Raw genomic sequence first — 17,551 nt, 5'->3', positions numbered from 1 at the left:
ATGGTCACGCACATGTGAGAAATGCTGCATATCATACGCTCTTCTTAGAACCTCAAAGTACATGTTATTATATTAAACAGATTGTACTTACTGGTTTTAGTTATGTTCCTGGAATATTATAAAACAATATTCATCAAAACTATTCCAGTATTTTTTTTTTATTATACTTTAAGTTTTAGGGTACATGTGCACATTGTGCAGGTTAGTTACATATGTATACATGTGCCATGCTGGTGCGCTGCACCCACCAACTCGTCATCTAGCATTAGGTATATCTCCCAATGCTATCCCTCCCCCCTCCCCCCTCCCCACGACAGTCCAGAAAAGAGCATGGTTTTTAGAAGCAGAAAGACCTCACTTTGGAGTAAATCTCAACACTTTCTAGTTCAGTGACCTTGGATGCTACCTTATCTATCTCAGCCCCAACTTCCTAATCAGTTATTTTGCATTTGTATAGACTCCACAGAAGTTATGAAACCTGGAAAAATTCACCCAGGTAGTTTGTGACAGAGGTGAAACTAGAATTCTGACATCCTAACAACCATACCAGTACTTATTTCACTATAGCACCCTGTTTCAAGACAAGTGCCAAGAAATCTACAGTGCTGGGTGGTTAAGGAAAACGTTCTCTGAGTACAGTAGGAAAGACTTCATGGAGGAGGCATTTGAGTTGGCCTGAAAGATAGGTAGGCATTGACCGAGTAGAAATTAGGTGGATAAGTGGTTATTCCAGGCACAGTGGACAATTCTGTTCTGATATATTGAATGGTTATAAAATGAACCTACTCAGCTTCTTCCTGCTTAAACTAGGTTACCAGATACATCATTTTTATCACGGTTTGTAAAATTTCTTCTAGTCTCTAAAAATGCAAATCAAGTAGGAATAGTATCCTTGCATATTTTCTGACTTAAGACTATGATAGAAACTAGAAGCAGAATTTTTTTTTGATTCTATACAAGTTAACATGGTAGCTGCCATTGTCAATGCCAAAGACGTGGCTTATCAATGAAACTGAAAACATTGGAAGTGTCCATGCTAAAGGATCCCAAGGGAAAGAATTGGCCTCTGAAAGCCCTCATGGCACCTGTAAATTGTTGACCGAGCTCTCTCTTCACTGTGGGCAGAAGAAAAACCACCTTGATGCATGATATCTTCAGAGAAAACTGAACAAGTTGATCTTATTTGAAGGTGAATAAAGTATTATATGAGATTGAATCTAAAAATAAGTAATTTTTCAATTTACTACACATTAATAAGTGGGTCCCTATTTCCCTCTTAAAGTTTTCAAATTTAAATATTTTCCAGGCATAAGGATGACACTTTATGTAACATTTATGATGCATTCTAAAAGACATCTGGGCCAAGTAATAAGAATCCTGTAGATACATCACATTTTCTGATTGTTTAAATTAAATATGCAGAGGAACAGTAGATCTTCATGCTCTGCACATCTGAGATAAGCAGCTGCTACCTGGTAAGCTAAGGGAGTTGTAAATCAATGAGAAATTCCAACTATTCTGTCTGTTGTAACAGACAAATTATCCCCCAACTTCCAACACTTTTGGAAGAAAGATAAGAGAACTGCTTGAAGGGAAAATTGTAACATGCAAGATTCCTTCAAGTTGTTTATATTGAAGAAAATATTCTTTAATAATGTTACATTAATAAGGAATGATGAAATAAATTACTTGGGAATTCTTCCTTTCTCTTCAATATTTGCAAAATTGTTTTATTCCAGTCTGCAATTTTAGACTGTTGACACTGTTGCTTTATAGAATATTGGTTGGCAGTAATCATTAGGTAATTCAATAGGGTTAAATTTAAGGGGAACAACTTTCTTCCAAAGACTGATACAATAATGACCACACTAAAGCGTAAAACAGATATATTATCTTGGTCAGAAAAATAACTTTTAAGTGTGAAGGTGATATGACGGACTGGGTTTGTTTGAAAAATCACTTAGATCAGAGGCATGAAGGGATATGTCAGGGATGAGGCTGGACATGAAGGATCAAATGCCTTCAATGAGGATGATTATTGCATTGACTTAAACATTTAAAGCAGTATTTGAGATAGATATCTTATTAATATTTAAAAATCAACATTTAAAGTATTTTATACATCTTAAATCTTGATCCTATATAAAATGTTAATTATATAAATATATCTTACTAATGTATTAAACCACCTAAATGTCTTTTCCTGCCTAGGGGACATGAAGTATGATGTGCTTTAAAAATTGATCTATTATTCCTAACTCACCAATAGAGACCTGGGTCTAGAATGTATCCTGCACCTCCTCAGGTCATCCCAATTTCTCAGCACTTTTTGCATCTTCACTTTTGCTGGAACCATTTACCAAAAAATTAAGTCATTTTAGGGAAAAGAGGACAGTTTTCTTTTCTTTTTGAGACAGAGTCTCTGTCACCCAGGCTGGAGTGCAGTGGTGTGATCTCATCTCACTGCAACCTCTGCCTTCTGGGTTCAAGCAATTCTCCTGTTTCAGCCTCCCAAGTAGCTGGGACTACAGGCACCCGCCAACACTCCCGGCTAATTTTTTGTATTTTTAGTAGAGACGGGGTTTCATGTGTTAGCCAGGATGGTCTTGATCTCCTGACCTTGTGATCCGCCTACCTCGCCCTCCCAAAGTGCTGGGATTACAGGCATGAGCCACCGCACCCAGCCAAGAGGACAGTTTTTATGCATTATATGTATCACCAGATGTGTGTCTTTCCTGTGAGTCAGACAATCCCAGGATTAAATGGGTTTGAGCAATCATTCAACCAAGACATCCATTTGTAGGCAGAGCTACATGTAGGATCTCTATTATAGAATGAACAATTCTAGTCCATCACACAAATGGTTACATCCCATCCTTTGTTCTTTTGAAGAAAGAACTTCCCAGTTTTCATATACTTTCAGGTACTGGAAGACAAAATTTCTGGTGCTGTGATGTTTGTCACTAGTACCTGAGTCCCTGAAGAGAAGCCATACTGTGAAGAAGGCTCACAGTTAAGGCTAATCCATTAGATGGCCTTGACTGGGGTCCAGAAGTAGTGTAGTGGAGTAGTCAGACTTTGATCTTCAAGTCAGGTCTCTGAGTTGGGTACTGTGGCTCTACTCCCTTATGAGTTCCATGATCTTTGATCTTGGACAAGAAAGTTCATGCCTTTGAGACTTTTATAGCATGTAAAATTGTGATAGCACTAATACTTAACCCACAGAGTTTTGATGGTTTTATGACAAATACGAAAGCAAATGAAATGATATCTGAAATATAGTGGCTTACAAAAGTTATTAGTCGTCTTCTGACACAGAAAATGAGAGCAAATTAGACTTGTCTAAAAAATACAGTTTATACAAAATGAAGATGACAACCTGGGCCAAATTCTGTAGCTATGCTTGAAGCAATTAATAAAGTGATCCTTGAAAGGATCAAAGGGTTAATAAAGCCTCTAAAATGCAGCAGCCCTCAAATTGGATGACTATAGCCTAACAATAAATATTGAAATATTATTCTCATACTTGCCTCTCATTATCAAGAGATATTATGATGTTATCTTCTGCAAGGCATTTCTAAGTGACTGTAAACTTGTGAGGCATTAGAAAAGAAATTGGGGAGTAAACAATAAGGTTGTGTTTATTAGCTAATTTTCCTTTCAAGCGCTTTAAGAATTTATTAAGCAAGGAGCAAAAATACCTATCACATTCCTCTTACATAAATGTCCTGTAATAGCACAAGTTGATCACTAATATCTGGATGCCTTTACAAACAATAACCTTTAAACCCAAACTCATTGGCCTGTTAACGGACATCTAGGGCAATTTGGATGAGAGGGATCTTTTATGTTATGCCTTTTCATGCTTCCTTCTGAATACCAGCTCTTCTTGGATTTTTTGTTTTTATTTTTAAAGCCTTCCTACAATTTTTATTTTACTTTGGAATGTATCGTGTGAAATACACCAACACTGTTCAAGAAAGAGCCCCTAAAAATATCCTACCCCAGGTTTCCAGATCTACCTTCTCCGTCAAAACTACTTGAGCACATAATGCTAATTGGCAATAATGAACGCAAATACTGCATAAACATGTCAGTTAAGACAGCTATCAATTTTAAGGCACAATCCTTTGGAAAGCCATCCGCTCTTCAGAAAAACTATTTGGGGAATTAGCAATGCTCATTTTGCATAAACAATGAATTCAAATGAGAATAGAGAGAAGGAATAATGCTATACAGCTATAAATTTTCCAGGAAAAAACCTTGAAATTGAATTGTAGGTATATAAATGTGTTCAATCTTCTGCCAAGCCTAAATTTATAAATATATATTTATATATTAATAAATGCATATATGTATGTATATATTTATTTTATAAGTGAAAAACAAAAAATGTATGTTTCCCTACACTAGCCTGTAATGACCTGGAAACTGACAAACAAAAGCATCACAATCCCTCTCCTAATCTCTCCCTCTATCCCATTCAGGAAGGATGGCTATTGTCTACTTTATAAGCTTATGTTCAAAGCCATAAAGTCACTTGGTGGTTTAGGACAAATTGGAGCCATGATGGAAATCAGATGTCTTTTTGCAAAAGTTCTTCAGTGAATCCTCCCTTGACTGCTACTTGTAACTCTACCTTCCAATACTGATTTGACCTGGACAAAGTCCTTTCTCTCTTTGCACTTCTATTTCCTTACCTTATAGAATGAGATCCTTCTTATATTATTGTACTGTCCTGTCCTCCTTATATTATTGTATTGGAAGGGAGTAATGAAAATGTGGATGTACAGAATTCTGAGCCTGGGGAGCATGAGAAACAGTAAGACAGGGAGTCCCATCCCTGGAGATAAAATAACACATATAGGGCAACTGACTTCTGGAAAACTAGTCAGAACCAGCAGAAAAACAGTCTGAGGGTGGCTTTGTGCCTCTTTGTGGCATGTGTCTCAACTGTACCATCTGGCTTCAGTCTATAATGAATCTCAGCTGGTAATCCAAGCCTGCTGTGGAATAAGACTTCTTCTGATTTTGTGTATCAAAAGCCTGGTACCAGTTCCTTCCCCAGAGGTGCCTTCACAGTCTAAGCTCTCTGATGGGTTGAGTTTCCTTGCCCAGGGGGAAGTTTAGTTCAATCCTCGGCATGCGACAAAGCTTATTTTCCCTCATCAGTAATGAAGATGAAGAGTTTGTGCATTTTGAAGCTCTTTCAGAACCTGAATAGCACGGCTGGTAGGTATAGCTTTATTATTCTTATCGTCCTTCAGAAAGGGGGTCAAATGACCTGTAGATCAAGGACTCACCTCTAGGATTGATGTCTGCACTTGGAGGATCTGTTCATGGCCTTTGAGCTGCCGAATGCAGATTTTGCAGGACAGCTGGGTGGTAGTGGGCGTATAACGCTCCAGGGAGAAGGCACAGTGCAGGGGCTGCCGGTTACTGCACCACACGCGGGAGAACGGGACTTCCTGCAGGGGAGATGGAGAGAAGGGATGGTGTGCAGAGCCCGGCTGAGATGAACTAGAACAGGAGAGACTTAATAGTGATGATGATGATGATGATGACAACAACAACAACGATGAGGACAATCACAGCAGAGATAATTGCCTAGGCAGCTTTAGTGGAATGTTGTAAAAATAATGTTCCAGCAAATGCCAAGCAGCACAAATGTAATTAATGTCAATTCCAATTGATAACATTTGAATTCCAAAACCGCACTGCAAGAGCTCAGATTTCACTTGGTGACACACAATTAGAAAGAATACCATCAAAAATTATCATTTTCATTCCCCAGTTAGAAAATATTTTCCTTTGGAAGACTCCTGTGGGCCATGCTTCTACTTCGGTCTGGGGTAGGATGTTATCTTTTCACTTATGTAAAAATTATGCTAAAGAACTGATTGGCCAGAACTTAACTCCACACCACAAACTCATGCAGAATTGTGAGAATACAATATTGCTAATGTATCCAACATAAAAATTAATACCCAGTGCAAAATCACACACATATACACACAGCCAGGGAGAGAAAGAGGGAGGAAGGAGGGAAGAGAGACAGACAGACACATACAGGGCCACCCCAAGTGATCTAGTTTGTCAGTTCTTCATTTGCTCAATTTGTCCATTCAACTATAATGTATAAAGTGCCTGCTAATTACCACACACTGTACTAGGTAAACAATAAGAAACAAGAACAGATTCAGTCCCCTACTCTCAGGGGACATATGGACAACTGAGAGGCAAAAATACCTTTTAGTAAATGAGGAGGGAAATTATAAAATCTATAGATTACTCATTTTTCCTAGTATTAGCCAGTGACTTGCTACCAGACTGTGACTAATATGAAGTAGAAGTTAGTCACCGAAATTTTTTCGTGTACTAAAAAGTCTCTCTCCTTTCTACTCAAATGTGGCTTGGCCCTTGGCAATGACCACATATGCCTCTAGTAATCCTCACGCTCACTTTTTTCTCTATTTCTCACCTTATTAGTTTGCTCCTTTACCTATTGCTAAAAATAAAATTTTCTGCAATACTAGAACTGAAAGGTGGCAAGACATATATCAAGTCTGGAAGTTTGGAACCCTGAACTATGACTGGTGATGAAGCCAGCATGGGTCATGAGACTAAAGAGCATGATTGAAATGACCGGTTCCCTTTGAGAAGCTATGAGTTACCTAGTTATTCCCGAGCCCTTATGTGCACACTTGTTTGGATACCTTGCTTCCTAATTTTCTCTATAGAAAGCCTCACAGATTTTTATTTTGGATACTTTCTGGTGGACTCAGGAAGGAGGGATGGATGGACTTTAGATTGTTGTGAACTTGAAGAGAGGAAAGCCAGCTTTAAGGGAGTATGAAATAATAAAATCAAATATTCTACCATGCATCTTAGCAATAAACTGTGGGTCATTTTGTTTGTTATTAATCCTGAACCAAAAGAAAAGTGGCATTTCAAGAAGGATGTAGAGAAGGTCTATAGGCAGGAAACTATCTGGCATTTCACGGACTTCATTCCTGTGCAAGAAGTGGGCTGTTAGTATGGAACTCTATCTTTGCCATTCTCTGTTCTTCCCCATGCGGAAGGGGCTGGAAGCCTAAAAACTACATTTTATAGACTCCCCTGCTGGCAGGAGTTCACATTCCCATTCTGCCCACAAGAGGCACTCATGTTAGATTTGGAAGGGAGAGGAAATGCAGAAGCCATCACTGCCCCCCTAAGATCAGCAGGCAGACCCAAAGGCTTCAACTGACAGCCCAAGAAAGGTGTGCAGGGGCTTCTGGACATTCACCGGAGAATCCACTGCTTCAGTGCTAGTGCACTTGCCTGAAATTCCTGACCTGACTGGTTTTCTAATACCACTAGTAGCTTTCTCTGACCTTGGCTCTCTACAGAGGTTTTGTAATCACATAAATTCCTTGATTAAATTTCCCCTCGGTTGAAATGTCTTGAGTGCCTTCTATTTTCTTGACTAAAACAATCCTTGAAGACATTATTTTAGAAACAGATGTGAGTTGGGCAACCCTGAAAGGGGCTACTACTGAGTTCCAGAGGGAGGCTATTGTCTGGGGAAAATGCTGGAAGAGGCACCAAGCTAATGATCACTAAGTATGCTTTTCATTGGAGGACAACTTGCTTGTACCATCAGCTGACAACACATGTCCGTTTAATGATATCGCTTTCCCACTTTCTTCTAATACAGAAATATTTTACTTATGATCTCTTTTCTTCCTGTGGTAGATCCTGCAGCAGAGGGCATTTCTGATTTGTGGGGCCTCCTGGCAATGCCTACAGTAAGTCATTTTCTCTAAAATACTCCAAATGACTTTTCACTTGTATCATCATATGCACTTAGAAGTTCTGCCATTTCTCCTTGTTATCTAATGTGATTCTTTTCCTAATTCTCCTGAGCTTTGTTCCACTTTGTAAACCATGGGCAGCCCTTCCTCCACATCTCAGCCTCCTACACTTCTCTTTCTGCCTACTGTACTGTTCAAGATCCCATCTGCTCACACATACCCCAACTGCCATCTCTCTCTGAAGGACTCCAAAAACATCATCTCTGTTATTTATCTGATTGTCCTCAATTCCTGGCATTATACCCCTAAGCACTACAAATAATCTTGTTTGGTCTTTACTTCTCTGGCAAATTTAACTTTTGGAAACTGATTGCCATCATCTCTCTCTGCCATTGTTCTTCTCCTCTAATATTCTGGTTTCCATTATGCTTCCATTATGGCTAACTCTGGTCACCTACTCCCAGTCTTCCTGCCTTCAAGCTCTACTACATAGAGCAAATGAGGGGGTTGGGGCTTAATGGGAGAGGCAAATAGCTCAGGAAAACAGAAAGCAGAAAGCAGCTGATTGGGATTATTCAGGAAATAGCATTATGGTCTCTTTTTTACCTCTAATGATTGGGGGCAGGCAATGATGTGACCAGGCCACCTAGGAACTCTGCATTTATTACATGAGTCCTTTGCTTGGGAGACCACAGTGGTCCTTTGATCAATCTGCTGTGTGAAACTCTGTCTCCTGCCTGGCCTTCAAGGGCTTCCACCATCTCTTGCCCTATACTTGTTCTCTCCATTCTTATTTTTATTAGCCCTCAAATAAACTCTCTTCTCCAAACCAGTGAATTTTTGTAGGGTTGCTTTGCACTATGCACTTCAATGAAAGTAACCATAACATAGCACTCTGGAGTTCACAGGTACTTTTGCCTAAGGTGGTTTTGCCCAGCTAAGCTAAGTAGGAGGCTTTTGTTTCCTAAAATTGAAATTTGAGTTATTATAGTGTAATGCAAGCGCTTGGACTTCAGGGCTAGACAAAGAACCGTACTCAAGATCCAGCTCTTAAGCAAATGTACATTTTCTGCAATTTGATTTGAATCTTTGGTAATGCTTGCCTTCCAAAAAAAAAAAAAAAACAAAACAAAAAGGCACTGACCATTCATTTAAAATGAGTATCTTCTCTGGTATCATTTGTTAAATTCTCTGTATTTTCTCCTAAAAACACTGGAAGAAATATAAAAGAGTAATGCCTACTGCAGAGATAATTCTTCCTTGCAGAAAGACATGAGAATTAGCGCCAAAAAACAATAAAACAAAACCCCTCTTTTCTCTTTTCCATTCCATTGAACACAATCCAAACATTTAAAAAAATCTGATTTTAAGACAGTATCAAGGGAATATTTTTTATTGTTGACTTGAGTAGCAGCTGCCAATAGCATTCAACAAAACATTTAAAAATAATAGAATTAGAAGCACCGTGATTAGTGTGTTTTCAGGGCAATCATCTTCACTTTCATTTATTCAAAAAACAAAAACAAAAAACACCAACGAGCTCTCTGAGCTGAGAGGAATTATGTGGAAAGTAATATGGGAGGAGAAAGTGTAGCAAAGTTATGGGTGTTTAAAGAATTCCGGAAATGTTTTCATTTTGACTCCTATTATAATTAGGTTCTTAGCAGATGGAGAGAATGTAAATAATATCTTAGCAGGAGACAGACACTGGGTTCTCCAAGATACATAGCATGCTGGAAAGACAGCTGCTTTTACCCTAGGGAGGTGACAACTTGACTTTGTGTTTTGTTGGCTTTTAAAAATAAATAATTTATTGTATTATGTTTATTACAGCTCCCCTACCCCACAGCTAGCAAGGAATAAAGGAAAGTGATTTAGGAGCTCTCAAGTCCCAGCAAGGAATAAAAGAAACTGATTTAGGTGCTCTCAGTCCCAGTAACCTATTGAAAGAATAGAATTATTTACCTCCCAGAGAAGGGTTGCTAATTCTACAGAGGCGAAATCACATATTCCTAATGTGGTAGAGTCTTAGGGACTGACAAGAAAATGGGAAATAATGAATTGTTTACTTGGGGAGACTAGCATCGTGGGCCTCAGGTTTTCTTTGAACCAATGTCAGTGGCTGCTACCATAATGAGATCTCAGAAGAGCTGACATAGCCTTTCCTACTTCTCACCCAATATACCTGGCTTCATAAGCAATTACATCCATAAATTGTAATCCTCCAGAACCTAAACCAACAAGATTTAAGATCTAGTTGATCCTTCAATATACAGGCTCTCATCGCATATCTCAGGGCCCAACCTTGAACTCACACCATTCTAAAAACATTTCTCATGCAGTTTGCTGGTGTCTGATAGGGAAAACATTGTATGCACTGGGTACCTCCCTAGCTTGTACCTTTCTGGGAAGTTCTACCTTCCCAGAAGAAAATAGAAGTTTCCTAGTAGAGGAGGGGTTTGGTACTAATTGTAATATGTCAGCTCCCAGATTCCTGATTTGAAGTTAGAGAAAGGGAGATTTACCAATTGAAGGAAAGTCCTATAAACAATGTCAGGAATAGTGTGATTTTCTCTTTCCACAATAGCTCTCTGGGATAACGAGAAATAGGCCCTGTTAGTTCCTAACCACTAAGCCCTAATGAAAAGCCATTCTCCATTCTCCACGCCAAGTTTGTCAGTGCACATGATGTTCTACATGAGGTTCAAGTAGGCTGAACACAAACCCTCCCCTAAGTGCTTACATCTAATGCCCAGAGCAAACACAGCATGGTCATTAAGCCAAGCACAATATGCATTCACACAAGCTGAGGGATTTCAATGATGAGAAGGGCAAGGAAATTGGTGGTAGGGGTGATGAAGAGAAAGGAGGAATAGAGCGGAAAGCCATTTGGGGTAAGAAAAATGAAGTGGAAATGAAAACTCAGTGGCAAGCCTCCTGACGCAGAGAAAATTAAATTGTTTCTCAGCCTTCCAAGACTCTTTCAAATTATGCTCAATTACAAAAGGCAAATATTTATCCATGTTCACAACTTCCATGTAATCCAGCCCATCCTGGCAGTAAAGCTTGCTGGGTTTTCTTGAAAGTCAACGTCCTCTGGCTTTGGCTGGTCCTCTTGTACCCTCTGAGGTCAGTAAACACTTAGCCCCCTAAGCGTCTTCTTCCTGGGGCTTTCTTTGGTATCCCTAGTGTTGGAATTATTGTTTAAGTCATGCTGCAAGGTAATCGTTCTTTCATCTGATTTTTTATCTCCAAGCATTAAACTTAATAGTTCACTTTGGACCGAGTCACTTGCATCAGATCCAGTGAAATGAGGCCCTTATAACCTATAAAGATTAATACAGAGGAATTTGCATGACTATCAGGACTTGTTTTAACAATACTCTGAAGTTCAATTTGGACTAGAAACTTTGAATACTGCTTACCGGAAAGCAAAGAGACCTACATCTTGAATATCATAAACAACACAATATATTTATTCATAGAAAACTTCTCTCTATGGAAAAAATGTGGTGAATGTGCCCCTGGCCCCCTGAAAAAAAAAGTGTTCAGGGGAATGAGAGATGGTTGTGTGCTTTGAATGCACTAAACTGTACAGAAGGGCAATTCCTCAGGTAATAAGTCTGAAAAGTCAATAGAAAAATGCAGCCCTGTCCAGTTTAAAAATCCTGAATTTTAGAAGTTGGATGGTTGGTGGTACAACATTTTTTTAACCATCATGATGCAGTCAAGGTTTTCTCTTTGTGACTAGGCTTGTTCCCATTCTGACAAGCTGGTATACCTGTCTATAGTTAAAAAAAAAAAAAAATGCTGCAAGGATGGAAGGTTACAAAACGCAGAGGATGCTACACGTTATGCTGATGGGTAAAACAGAAGCCTGAAAGCATTCTGTGATTCCAGGTCAATGTGAGTCCGCCAGAAGCTTTTCCAGAGTGAAGGAAATATCTTGTCCTTAAGCACTTGAAGTACAGATGACTGGCTTTAGAAACTATGGTAGGCTAGCTAGCCGCTTACTGTAATATGTATCACTGGGAATTTTCGTAGACTTCAGTGGCAGGATCACAAGTTTCTAAGAGATCTTTTAAGGCTAAGCATGTACTGGAAATAACTAAATAGGATCCAAAGAGATTCTGAGTCTCCCTGAATTTTTTTTTTTTAAATCTCTAATAGGAGACATGTGGACAATAATAAGTATCTTTAGATATTTATAAAAGGACTCTTAAGAAAGGCATGTTCTGGCTAGGCACAGTGGCTCACACCTGTAATCCCAGCACTTTGGGAGGCCGAGGTGGGCGGATCACCTGAGGTCAGGAGTTCAAGACCAGTCTGGCCAACATGGCAAACCCCAACTCTACTAAAAAATACAAAAATTAGCTGGGCATGGTGACGGGCACCTGTAATCCCAGCTGCTCAGGAGGCTGAGGCAGGAGAATCGCTTGAACTCGGGAGGCGGAGGTTGCAGTGAGCCAAGATTGCGCCACTGCACTCCGGCCTGGGCAACAGAGAGAGAGAGACTCCATCTTAAAAAAAAAAAAAAAAAAAAAGAAAAAGTAAAAGGCATGTTCTTTCTTTGCTTTTCAATTGGTAATTTCTTCTTCCCATCTTGCCTGATTCATTTGGAAGCAAGTGCACTTCATATATGAAAGAAAAAAATCTCTTGTTTCCACCTGGCTAGCCATAGCTCTCTACAACTCAAAATCATCACCCTTAAGAAGTTCCTCACTGACATTCAGTTTATTCATTGCTGAATATGATTAAGATGCTGTCTCATAATGAACTGATTTTAATAAAAACAAACCAACTCACAAACCTGGCTCTATATTGTTAAATTGGCATCTTCAACCTATATTGAGCAAAGATTCCAACAGGAGAGGAGAAATGCCATCTCACCTAACGTGCAAGCACCTTTCTTCCCACCCGTTAGAATGCTGTTAATTTACGACAATATGTTTCATTCCGTGTGTGTAGCCCAAACTGTTACATTTCTGTGACAGTTTTGAGGTGAAATCCATCCTTTAAAGGAGGAGGAAAATCAAGCAGACCCTTGCCAGGATCTGTGACATGCTTGCTGGTTAAAGCAAAGCCATTTCTGTTAGAAACCCATTTGGCCAGTACCTGGCAGGCAGTGAATGGTTTAATTCTCCAGAGGAATGGGGGAATATCAAGGACAGAAATCTGAAGACTAAAGGTATTCCCTTTGAAATGCAGCAATTTTGGTTCTTCCAGGAGCTGTCCACCTTGATGCCTTTCATCTGAAACCACTTCCTATAGGAGAAGAAAAAGAAAATAAGATCAATAATGAAATATCCTGCTACTTACATATTTCCTATCTAGGGATACACATGCTCACTACCATGTGTCTTCCACAAATGGACAGAGAGCATAGGAGAAACATACTTCTTTACAACTCCATAGCCCATAAAGTTCAAGACTAAGGATTAACAACTGCTTAGTGACAAGTGTTGGGTTAGAAAGAGACAATTTGTTTTTTATTTATTTGTGTTGTTTAGGCTTTAAACCACACTGTGCCTTTGTTTAAACTTCAAAGACCTCCCCTGACCCCAAGCAAATCGTAATACTTCTGGGTTTCCACAACTGTAGGAATTTCACTCTCTGACCATAATCAAGGGATGCATTCATGCTCAACCTGACACATCATCATATTTCACACTAACTGAAAACAGCCCCCCCTCCATTCTGGTTCAATTTTTCTTCACTAATGCAGGCATTATATGATATTTATTCTTTTGGCTTAAAATAAATGTCCCAGTGTGCACGTATCATTTTTATTTGTAGTAATGTTTGTAAAAGTTATTATACCAAAAGGCCAAGAAAAAATAAGTTGTGTATCAAGGTAGCTGTACCTCAGGAAAACAGAAATCAAATTTCTGAGGAAACACTCCTGTAGCTTTCACTGAAAAATCTTTACATAATACAATCTAATACAAACTCAATCCACATACATTCTGTTGAGTAAACCATTTCATTGGTTCCAAATTTGTGGCATTAGAAGCATATTGGAGAGACGATATAAGAAATGGAATAACAAAACAAATACATATTCAGGGAAGTGCTAAATGATTGTGCAGGATTGAGGCTTTTGGTGTTACTGAATATAAGAGACCTCCCTAAGTCCATTTTTGAAATCACCATTAATTGATATATTATTTCCTTGCAGAGCTAGGAGAAATTAAAACCTGAACTCCTTTATGTCCTATAATCTCAGATTCTTAAAAAAAGACTGTTAGAAAACAAATAGGTTTATAAACACAATCAAACTTACATTTCAATTATTAATGAGTAAAAACACCTCTACTGGTTATCTTATCCATGTCTTGTCCATAAGTAGAATGACAGTAACAAAAACACTTTCGACTAAAAAGTCACCCAAGTTTTATCCTTCACGTACACATAAACTGTTAATAGGTTGCTAGTGTCTTTTTCCAGGACTAAATCAGTGGCATTTTCTCCAGCTCTTTGGTGTTGCTTGTGGGAAGGGTGTTTCTTGGGGCCCAAGGGTCAGTGTTGTAAACTAGCTGTGATGATAGAAATATTCTATCTCTGTGTGGTCCATTATGTTACCCACTAGCTAAAGTGGCTATTAGCACTTGAAATGTGGCTAGAGTGATGAAGGAGCTGAATTTTTAATTAAAGTTAAATATCCACATGTGATTAGCAATGACCATACTGGACAGTACAGTGCTAGGTAATTCATAACCTTGTGGATTTCAGAGTTGAACGTGATAACATGGTAGCCAATGTCTGGTGGAGGCTACAAGGAATGGAAGAAAAGAGGCACTATGGGGAGGATAGGAAATTAATTCTAAATGCATACTTGGCTGAGACATTAGGCAGTCTCTGGTTCCTTCTTTTGAGATTTACTAAATTTCCATCAGAGCTATGTTGGAGCTGGGCACTGGGTGTGCAGAAATGAAACAACCTCGCCACCAGGAAACTTACAATATTGTGAAAGGGTCCGGACACTAGGCATTGTTCTAATATAGTATCTATTACCATACATGAATGCCTAGGAGGTTAAGAAAGACAGAAGGTGCCCCTGACCCAGATGGGAGGACAGACCAGGAAAGGAGTCTAGACATTACTAGGGGAGGTAGTATTTGAGCCAAACGTTGAAATAAATGGAGGAGCTGGCCATTTGAAAAGGAAGGAGAGAACACTCCAGATGCTGAGCAGGGCATTCACAAGCATGGTGGCTAGACAGAGCTGGGATGGAAGGCTGAGGTGGAAAGTGTGTGATTGGAGATGATGAAAATGTGGGGCAGAAACCAAATAACAAATTCTTGCTTGCTATGCTAAGGACTTTGTATTTTATTTTTGAGTAATGTTGCTCTGGTTTTAAGGTGCATTAAAACTCTTTTGGTGTCTTCATGCACTCAAAAGAGTACCAATCTTGTAAATTGAAGATAGCAGCAGTGATCTTGGGCAAATTATTTTCTTTAGACTTCAGTTCCTTACCTGGGTTTATTTATAGCCAAGCAAAATAATTAATATGATAATATATTAACCTCTTTTTGCAATTCTGGTGCAAGATTAGAAACAAGCACAAACAAGAAATGTGCTTATTAAGACCATATTAAAGCCATAGTATAACAGCAACTCTTCTAAGTGTATTCAAACTAGGCTTTCTCAAATATACCCTTTTCTTTAAATTTAACTTTCCTTAATGGACATGAAGTAGTCGACGCCAGGAAATGAAGTGACTTGTTCAAGGTCATGTGTTATTTAGTGTAGTACTAGACTATTTTGTTAGAAACTACACACAATCGTTGTATTGAAGGGAACTTAAGATTTAGAGCACCAAGTGCCTTATTTACACATGAAAACATGGAAGTTCCCTGAAGAAAGTTATTTGCCTAAAGCCACGTGGCTAATGGGAGACCTGAGACTTTGACCAGGGCAACTTGATCATGGTCCAGTGTTTTTTCTCTTAGATTTCCCTGCCTTTTCTTACTACTATGCTTGACTTTCTTTTTTTTTTTTTTTTTTTTTTAAGACTCATGTGAAGATCAGACTGTGATTAACTCTGTCTCATAAATGATTTTTCACTGGTGCAGGATATATGTATAAGATGACATAAGTCAATCTATATTTGCCCTAGAGTTATATATACTGTCTACACAGTCCTTGAAACTCAGAATGGATAATATTAAGAATTTAAAAAATAGATATCTGCTTATAATTATCATGGAAGAAAAGAGTACCTTTTTAAAAGTTCTGCTCTAGGGCCTCAAATTTAAATACAACATGATTTATTTTTTGCTCTTTTCGCTTACTCCTTAAATCTGCGCATATTGAGCCAACAATATACAATTAACAGTGTCTTGTAATCTTGTACAAAATATTAAGCAATTACAGTTATTCTATAACAAAACAATTATTAAACTGAAAAAGCCTAGTAATGAACTAATAATTGTATTCATAAATTTGTAAAGGCACAATTGGCTTCGAAGTTAAATAAATAGACTCCTGAGTATGAGCTTTAAAATACTCTCCAAATACAGTGGATTGCACTTAACACATAGTTCCCTGAGCCTACTGTATTACTCTGGGGGGCTAGGCCTGAGTATTTGTAAGTGTTTCTTGGATGCTTCTGATGACCAGCCAGGTTTGGACAACTCTGCTTAGCTAGTTCTAAATCACTCATATGGATCAATTATCCCCAAAGTGAGGCTTGATAGTAATTTGATTTTTCCAATCTGCCTTCTATGTGACAAGGACCTCCTGTTAAATACCTCATTCCATTGTTAAACTAATAATCTGAGTTAATGGAACTAGGAAACAGGGTCTGGCCAGCTTTTGTATATAAAATGCACCTGAAGGCTCTGGATGGTGGTTTTTCTCAGCATTCTGTTTCATCATTTTACAGTGGGGTTGCAAGTCATCCAGTTCTAGAAGCTGTGGCCAGGAAAAACTTGTGCTTTGTGCCTCACTGAGCTCTTTATGTTGATTTAATCAGACAGGCAGCAATATTCAGGTGTGCTTCAGGGATACTAAAACAGGCAGGCTAAATTTACATATTTATGAGACAAAACTGTTTGAACTTACACACACACACACACATACACACAAATTATGTCGCTATGGTGTTTTCCTTTAAATGCTTTACGTGAACAATATTTCCCAACATTGCATTATTGATAAACACAAGAACTACATCTAGAGGAAATCCTTTGAAATTAGATTCTAAATCCACCTTAATGCCAAGTAAGTAATGAGTACCAAGAGTACTGTATAGGAGTGCTGGGAGCAATGGCAAAAAAAACCCTAGTTGTTTGTTTTTTTCTATTTTCTTTCTTAGATAAGATAGGGTAACTGCTTAATTCCTTGCTTTCCTATGTCAAGGTTTGTTTGGGCTGTGCATGCTTGTGTGTGTTCATGTGTAATAAAAGACAATAACCAAAATCCAGGTCTTAAAATGTCACTGCTTCAAAGATATATACCATTTCTCAATCTTTGGTTTGAATTTATCAAAGGAGGTGATGTCAAACATACAAGCATAAAATGGCAGCCCTAATTATTACAAAAACACAAAAGCAAGAAGGACAAGGAGTCATTTACTGCTTGTCTTCGTATTCTTTTCTCACCTACCTACAGGGAGATGACATTTTTATTTTTGAAAAACATAGCAGATTTAATTTTTCATAGAGACGATTTTAGATGTGTTTATCAGAACAGATCTTCAGAAATCTGAAACTAAATTATGTCTTAGCCAGGTAAACAAAGTATTTTGTTTT

General features: G+C 38.4%; 1 protein-coding gene across 10 annotated transcripts in view; it reads right to left on the bottom strand.

The window, feature by feature from the left end:
- UNC5D (unc-5 netrin receptor D) overlaps nucleotides 1-17,551 on the bottom strand; it is a 558,611-nt gene that overhangs the window by 24,327 nt on the left and 516,733 nt on the right. For all 10 annotated transcript variants that reach the window (XM_528109.8, XM_009455182.5, XM_009455179.5 and 7 more), the window contains 2 exons: nucleotides 12,912-13,061; nucleotides 5,304-5,468 (listed from right to left, as the gene is read on the bottom strand). In XM_528109.8, coding sequence (XP_528109.2) covers nucleotides 5,304-5,468; nucleotides 12,912-13,061 — 315 coding nt within the window. The remainder of the gene's footprint in view (nucleotides 1-5,303; nucleotides 5,469-12,911; nucleotides 13,062-17,551) is intronic.

This window comes from Pan troglodytes, chromosome 7 (genome assembly GCF_028858775.2).
Source record: "Pan troglodytes isolate AG18354 chromosome 7, NHGRI_mPanTro3-v2.0_pri, whole genome shotgun sequence".
NCBI classification, from domain to species: domain Eukaryota; kingdom Metazoa; phylum Chordata; class Mammalia; order Primates; family Hominidae; genus Pan; species Pan troglodytes.
Note: the sequence above shows the minus strand (reverse complement) of the source record. Positions and strands in the feature narration are given on the sequence as shown.